Genomic DNA, 7,599 nt, shown 5'->3' with positions numbered 1-7,599 from the left:
GGAAGTGGGTGTGCTGCCCTGGTAGCTGGTTATAATAAGAGCTCGTCTGTAGCTTTGTGGCTAGGTTGCAGGTTGTTTTCTTGATAGCCGCCCGGGCTTCGCTGTCGTCGCCACTGCAAAATCGGTCATTACAGCGGCACGCCAGACGGGCTGTAAACTACAGGTTTGCTTTTCTTAATCTGACGATGCTAAATGTTATCTAAATCCTGGCTACAACGTCACGTTTTGTATCTGTCAGCCATGTTACTGTATATCAATCAATGATACAGCTAGCCACAGGAACCGTGTTTATTTTTAGCAGCTAACCTGCGGTGACTGCAGCGCAGGGAAACGGCAATATCAGCTCTCTGTATTTGTTGGCGTGGAAAAATAATATACTGACAGTACAGTGCACACATGAGCGTTGTGCGTGTGATGTTCGTGCAAATGTGTTTATGCAAACTGCTAAGCTGCTGGTGAGCTTTACAGTACTGGCTACCGTATTAGCTGTGTGCTTATTTTAAGCTAAGAGGTAGCTAGCGATTTTTAATCTGGCCAAGTCCTGCGTTCAGAAATCAAGGCCCCAGTTAACAAACTGATGTGTTGTTGTGACTCGTTGTGCCAAAGCTTGGATACAGAGTGCTCACATTTAGCCTCCTGGTTTTAGGGCAATCTAGAATGTGTGTTGTTTTTAGCTAATACGTGTAGATGACTTTACGCTGCGTTGTTTCTTAATAAAGACCATGCATATTTAGCTTAACTCGCAGTAATCTGCTAACAAAACTGGTTAGAACAACTAATGCAATACTTGGTTCGGGGGAAATAATGTCTGACTGCATCATACTGCCCAGGCCTGTTTACTTAACGCGTGCTGTTATTACGTCACGTTACCCAAGCCAGAAAGTGTGACTTTTCAGGCTTGTAGTGTCAGAGCCGTATGGCACTTGGATAACGTCCAGGACTTCTATTAGCTGACCGGCCTATCTTTGGAAAACATCACTGACTTTATGACTCTTCTCAAAACATTACACTGATCTGTGATTTGCTGCTCTCAGATGGACCAGCAGGACCAGTCCTATATGTTTGCAAGTCTGACACGGCCTCACTCAGAGGAGCTGCTGCAAGGCCTCCAGCTCTTGCGGCAGGATCACGAACTATGTGACATTGTGCTGCGTGTGGGTGATGCCAAGATCCATGCCCACAAAGTAGTGCTGGCCAGCATCAGTCCTTATTTCAAGGCCATGTTTACGGGTAACCTGTCAGAAAAGGAGACCTCTGAGGTGGAGTTCCAGTGCATTGATGAAGCTGCCTTGCAGGTATGCTTCTATCCAACACTTGCTAGCCACAGTGATTAACTGCTGTAGCATGTTTATTGTAACACTTGTGCTGTCTTTGCTTCTAGGCTATAGTGGAGTATGCTTATACCGGGACGGTGTTTATCTCCCAGGAGACAGTGGAATCTTTGCTCCCCGCTGCCAACTTACTCCAGGTTAAGCTTGTACTTAAGGAGTGTTGTTCCTTCTTAGAGAGCCAGCTGGACGCTGGAAACTGTATAGGCATTTCCCGCTTTGCAGAGACTTACGGCTGTCATGACCTGTGCTTGGCTGCAACGAAGTTCATCTGTGAGAACTTTGAGGAAGTCTGTCAAACGGAGGAGTTTTTTGAACTGACGAGAGCCGAGTTGGATGAAATTGTGTCCAATGATTGCCTTAAGGTAGTCACAGAGGAGACTGTATTTTATGCCCTCGAATCATGGATCAAATATGATGTAACTGAGAGACAGCAGCATCTGGCTCAACTGCTGCACTGTGTTCGCCTTCCGCTGCTCAGCGTCAAATTCCTCACTCGCCTATATGAAGCCAACCATCTTATACGAGATGACCACGCCTGCAAGCATCTGCTCAATGAGGCCCTCAAATATCACTTTATGCCTGAACACCGGCTGTCCTATCAGACTGTGTTGTCTGCACGACCCAGGTGTGCCCCAAAGGTGCTGCTTGCAGTAGGAGGCAAGGCTGGACTGTTTGCCACATTGGAAAGGTAATGCTAGTGACTTGTAGATTACAATTGGATGCATTTGTATAAAAGCAACTTTCTAAACTTAAATTTTTTTTTTTAAAGTGTCTTAGTGTTTTGTTTTTTCCTTGTCTTTCAGCACGGAAATGTATTTCCCTCAGACGGATTCATGGATAGGACTGGCCCCTCTCAGTGTACCCAGATATGAATTTGGAGTGGCGGTGCTGGACCACAAAGTTTATGTTGTGGGAGGCATCGCCACACATATGAGGCAGGGCATTAGCTATCGGAGGCACGAGAGCACAGTCGAAAGCTGGGACCCCGAAACCAACACGTGGTCTTCAGTGGAGCGTATGGCAGAGTGTCGCAGCACTCTCGGTGTAGTGGTCCTGGCCGGAGAGCTGTATGCCCTGGGAGGCTATGACGGCCAGTATTACCTCCAGTCTGTGGAGAAGTATGTCTCGAAGCTGAAGGAGTGGCAGCCTGTGGCACCCATGACGAAGTCTCGCAGCTGCTTTGCCACCGCTGTCCTAGATGGGATGGTGTATGCTATTGGAGGCTATGGCCCAGCACATATGAACAGGTAATCTTACTTAGAGTAGTTGTGTATATATGCTGTAAGTGCATGTTGTCTCCAAGTGACCATTAAATACTTGGACCAGGCAATTTTAAATGACTTTCCAATTTATTTAGCAGTCAAATAATGCTTTGTATAGATGCGTGTGACATAAAATTGTACCCCCCCCCACTACTATCTTTAGTTTAAAACGGTCTTTAACGAAACAGGTTAGGACTTTAAGAATTCCTAAAATGTTGTTGTTGTTGTGTGTTTGTTTTTTGTTTTTTTGGGGGGGGGGGTTCTTTCCTCTCAGGGTTATGTTAATTATTTATTAGAAGTGGCAATGAAGTGAAGGATATCGAGTCTAGCTGAGAAAAAGACCAGGAGCTTGTTAATAAGTGCTGGATAGCCATAACAGAATTGGTTGTTAAATGTGTTGCTGTATTGCTGAGGTCACTAGAGAGCAGCGCTCTTGTTGCTTGTTTCCTTGACTCCCAAAACCCCTCAGGAAAATGTGTTTGGACAGAATCTGTGGGGACATTTTTCTTCTTCTTCCCCCCCCCCCCCCCCCCGCTTTCCCCCGTGGCTTATATGGCTTAGTTTGCCAATGTTCCAGTGGCTCTCAGGAATTCATCGCTCCCTCATTACAAGTTCAAATTGGTGTGTTTGATATGACCATCTAACTTGTTTTCTTTTTTTCCCTGTACGATTAAAAGAAAATTGCTCAGTCATTATGCATTGTGAAGCTCGCATGCATAGAAAGAGCCCCATTGTGTTTACATTACTTAACAAAATTTCTCAGCACACAGCTATAACAGTGGTGGTGGAAAAAATAAATACAATGCAGCAGTGCCTCTGTTTGACTGAGCAATAGCTCCCATTCAAAGCTGAACAAAGGTTCTCTGAACTGTCATTTAGGCTTTAGTAGAAGGGGAACAGGAGATGGAGGAGGCATTCTTACACCAGATGTGTAATGTGAGCTCACCTTTAGGTCTGCAAAGACTGGTCATTGTGGATATTGCCATAAATATCTCAAAGTGAAGGCACAGCTGGAAGCAAAGCTAGGTATTGCAAGTAGCGGGTGAGTTGGAGCGTTTTAACCTTTGTGTTTTGATAACTGTGCTGCGTCTACTGTACACAGCGTGGAGCGGTATGACCCTAGCAAGGATGCCTGGGAAATGGTAGCCCCCATGGCAGATAAGAGGATCAACTTCGGAGTAGGTGTGATGCTTGGATTTATATTTGTGGTGGGTGGACACAACGGAGTGTCGCACCTGTCCAGCATCGAGCGGTACGATCCACATCAAAACCAGTGGACGGCGTGCCGACCAATGAACGAACCCAGAACTGGTGAGTTTTGAGTTTTAAATTCAAAATGAGTGACTCTATTGTGATGGTTGGATCCAGAAAATAACACAAAGCCTATAATGAGAGATGTTTGTGGTATTGTTGTCTTCCAGGTGTGGGCTCTGCCATTGTGGACAACTACCTCTATGTGGTAGGAGGTCACTCTGGGTCATCCTACCTGAACACCGTTCAGCGTTATGATCCCATCTCAGACAGCTGGTTGGACTCCAGTGGCATGATGTACTGCCGTTGTAACTTTGGTCTGACTGCCCTTTGACCCATGGCCCAGCCAGCTAGGACCCAATAAATTACCTTAGACACAAAGAAGACTTTCTCTCTCTTTTTATTATTTTATTATTTTATTTTTTTGGCTCTCCTCCTCCTTCCCCACATTCATCCTCCAGGTGCAGATGAGCTTGCCTGCACATTTTCGTTAACATCAGAGCATTTCTGAGTGGATGGGTGTACCGGGCTAGCTGGCTGGCTAGAAGGGGGACTGCAGTCCGTGCTGCAGGGATGAGGAAGAGCTGGAAGGTTCTGGAGATAACGGAGGAAGGTGGATGGTGTTTGGATGACTGTCACTGGAAAACTGAGATGAATGCTCTATTGCTGCTGGACCACAATGAGGACTTCGAGCTATGTCTCAGAGGATTGTGGAATCTGCTTATTTACGTTACAAAATTCTTCGTCAAGTTTGCAGACAGTTTTATGTTGTGCTTCACGTCCTTAATTGTGCTAAATTTTTTGTTTTGTTTTGTTTAGGAATTTTTCTGCTGCAACCAGAGCTGTGTGTTCAAATTTCCTAGAACACTGCAGTTTGCTTGTGCATTTGATGACTATGTGGTTATTGGCCATATAGTGTGTATGTCTGTGTGTATGGTCCAGGGGGTATGTGCATGTCAGATAGAACTGTTTTGTTTTGTCACATGTCTGCGTGCAGAACTGATGCTTGGGCTCAGCAACGCAGGATAATTCTGCATCCACATCAGTGCTTGACAAAAAATAGAAAAGTTGGAATATTTATATTTTCTCAAAAAAGGGCTGCCTTTCTCTTGTAAATGGTCTAAATGAAATATATAGATATAAATATATCCTCTAGTGCATTGCCTGTAAATGTTTTTCTGCACTGGCTCACTAATGTGTGTACAGTTTGATTCCCACAGCCACTGTAGAGGTGAATTTTCCTTAAAGTGTTCACCACTAGTCTCTGCTTCATCCTCTGAGCCATTTAAAAACGCAAAACAAAAAGTTAAAAAAAAAAAAAAAAGGGTCTCATATTCTCTCCTCTGTTGCATCGGTCTAAGGTCAGATCATGCACTTGCTACTGTTCACAATAGTTGAAACTGACCTTGGCCTTCTTTTCACCTTTTTTGGTCTGTATACAATACTAACTGGTGCTATATTTAGGATTCAGGATTTAGCTGTTTGTCTGCGTTGCTTCATCCAGTTAATGTCAAACTCTGTTAGGCCTCTGCTGTGTAACTGGTGATAGTTATTTGCTATCGTATGAATTTAATTGGAGAAAATGCAAGTGGCCCCTAAAGCTACTAAAAGGGAAGCCTGTGGGCCAACAACTGCAAACTTCTACCTGCATAGTCCCCAAAGGCGAGAAGATTGGCATGATTACATTTCTTTTCTTTTTTTTCTTTTTTTTTTCTTTTCTTTTCTTTCTCTCAAATACTTCAAACTTTTTTTTTTTTAAAATGTTACACTTTCTCCATTATTGGTCCAGTTGCAGGATGTGAGCATCCTTTGTCAACTATCTGTAGCTGGTATCCTCTCTTGGCTTTGAACACTATTTTATTTGTGATTGGGTCAGAAATTTCTGTGCTAGTTAATCCTCCTCTAAAAACATGTCTACACGTGGCCAGGTCTTGCTTGCAAGCTTAGGTTTTAAGTAATATTTTCACAGATTGGTGTGAAACGGCAAAAAGTTTGAAAAGGAAACGGTCCTACGCAACATCTTCCCTTGTGCCACATTTTTAAATATTTTCCCTGCATTCTTCCATGTGGTTATATATGGAGGTGGATGATAAGGCACCAAGGGCTGTGCTTGCCAGCTCTGGCCATGTTGTTGCTGTCACCAGGCCTGGGAGAGAGTTCAAAGCGTGCGACTGGGCTCGAGTGACTGCACAGCAATAGAGGGGACACTCGATTAGCAGACGGCCAGGTAGTGATGCGTCTTAAGTCACTTGTTTTATGTTCAAGGCATGGGTTGTTGGTTGTGGGTTTTTTGCGTTGCTTTGTGGACTAATGTTTGCACATAAGTGGGAACTTTAACCAAGCTCTGCATTGCACTTACCAAACTATTTGATACATATTGTAATTTCTATATATGTTTTGATTTAAGCTAATGGCATTTAGATACTGCAATAAGACTTGTTTCCTTTCGTGGGTTAAATTATGTTTTGTTGTTTGTCTCTTTAAAAAGAAGAGAAAAAAAATAGAATAAGGCCAAGGCATCTAATGTTGGTGTAAGAGAACCCCCACATAGCATGTCTGTCAGATCACACTGTTGGCTGGTGATGTCCAAATGAAACATCAGACTGTAGCTTGACATTGTCTAAACCAACCAGTCATCCTATGTTGTCATTTTTGTTGTGCATGCTGGTTCATTTTGCACAAAGCATGTGTTTATTTGGTTCAATTTAGATGAATTTTTTTCCTGCAGTTCAGCACTTATAAGTCTCGTAAACACTACATAGGTGTGTTCTTTCACCTTGCCCTTGTTTACTCTAAACTAAATCTGTAAGATGAGAAGTTAAATGACATTTGCCGTGCAAACTGGTCAGTGTCACATGTGAGAATCGCGGTTTGACATTGATTTGTTTCTTTTTTTTCCCCATCAAAGTCAAGTACTTTGAATTTCTGATTTATTTGAAAAGTAACACACAACTTAATTTGTATGTCTGTACACTTTATTTCAAAACGGCACAACTATTAATTTTGTATTTAATTTTTTTGTTTGTTCTCTAAATTCTTGTTTTTTTTTGGTCTGTTGTAGTAGTGTTTGTCACTTTAGCACTGCAGCCACGGCACAGAATCACGCAGGCGTAATTGTGCGCCGTCGCCGCTGCCACGATTCATCTTGTCACTGTTATGTACATATGTTGCCATTTCTGATGTGTATACTAACTATTTTAAGGTTGGAGAGAGGCTGATGAAAATCTGGAAACGTGAATCTGCAAAAAAAGAACAGATGTATGCCTTTTTTTTTTTTTTTTTTTTCTTTCTCTTTAAATTATGGCCTAAATTAATGTCATGTTTTGCCACCACTCTCACCAAAGTGCTTGTACAAAGAAAGCAGATGGATGACTAACACATGTTCTGCAGTGGCCTACCACTCTGTTTATGTCTGGGAGGGGGAGGGGGGTGAAATCCTATGAAACTGATGTCAATGTTAGCCAAAATGACCACTCTGCTTCTTTTTACATTTCCTTGTGTGTCTGGAGTAAGGTGATGATCTTGAATTTTATATCCTGTGGATTAATACTGGAAGTACAAGATAACATTAGGTGTTTAAAAACAGTAGCTTTTCACATTTTCTCATGTTTGACTGAAGACATTTTACATACATTTAAGTCTGTTTATGTGGTGCAGCTGTACCCAGTTTAAAATAAATGCCTGCCTTAAAAAGGTACTGCCTGCTTTTTCTGCATCTCTTCCTGGCATGCACGTGAAAAAGGATGATAAACTGG

At 42.8% G+C, this 7,599-nt stretch overlaps 1 protein-coding gene across 1 annotated transcript; it reads left to right on the top strand.

The window, feature by feature from the left end:
• The first annotated feature begins 25 nt into the window (after positions 1 to 25).
• klhl28 (kelch like family member 28) lies at positions 26 to 7,533 on the top strand. Its single transcript, XM_085391849.1, has 6 exons — positions 26 to 163; positions 1,035 to 1,295; positions 1,382 to 2,019; positions 2,135 to 2,578; positions 3,696 to 3,904; positions 4,015 to 7,533. The coding sequence occupies exons 2-6, from the start codon at positions 1,035 to 1,037 to the stop codon at positions 4,176 to 4,178; spliced, it is 1,716 nt and encodes a 571-aa protein (XP_085247975.1). The 5' UTR covers positions 26 to 163; the 3' UTR covers positions 4,179 to 7,533.
• The last annotated feature ends 66 nt before the right edge of the window (positions 7,534 to 7,599 follow it).

Source organism: Rhamphochromis longiceps, linkage group LG19 (genome assembly GCF_057381845.1).
Source record: "Rhamphochromis longiceps isolate RC_006_pf linkage group LG19, R_longiceps_female_GT1.1, whole genome shotgun sequence".
Classification (NCBI taxonomy): Eukaryota; Metazoa; Chordata; class Actinopteri; order Cichliformes; family Cichlidae; genus Rhamphochromis; species Rhamphochromis longiceps.
This window is presented reverse-complemented; position numbering and strand designations above follow the sequence as displayed.

Coding starts and splice junctions, on each gene's coding strand:
- klhl28 (XM_085391849.1), top strand. CDS start 1,035: ATGGACCAGCAGGACCAGTCCTATATGTTTGCAAGTCTGACACGGCCT. Junction 1,296..1,381: donor TTGATGAAGCTGCCTTGCAG/GTATGCTTCTAT, acceptor CTTTGCTTCTAG/GCTATAGTGGAGTATGCTTA. Junction 2,579..3,695: donor GGCCCAGCACATATGAACAG/GTAATCTTACTT, acceptor TACTGTACACAG/CGTGGAGCGGTATGACCCTA.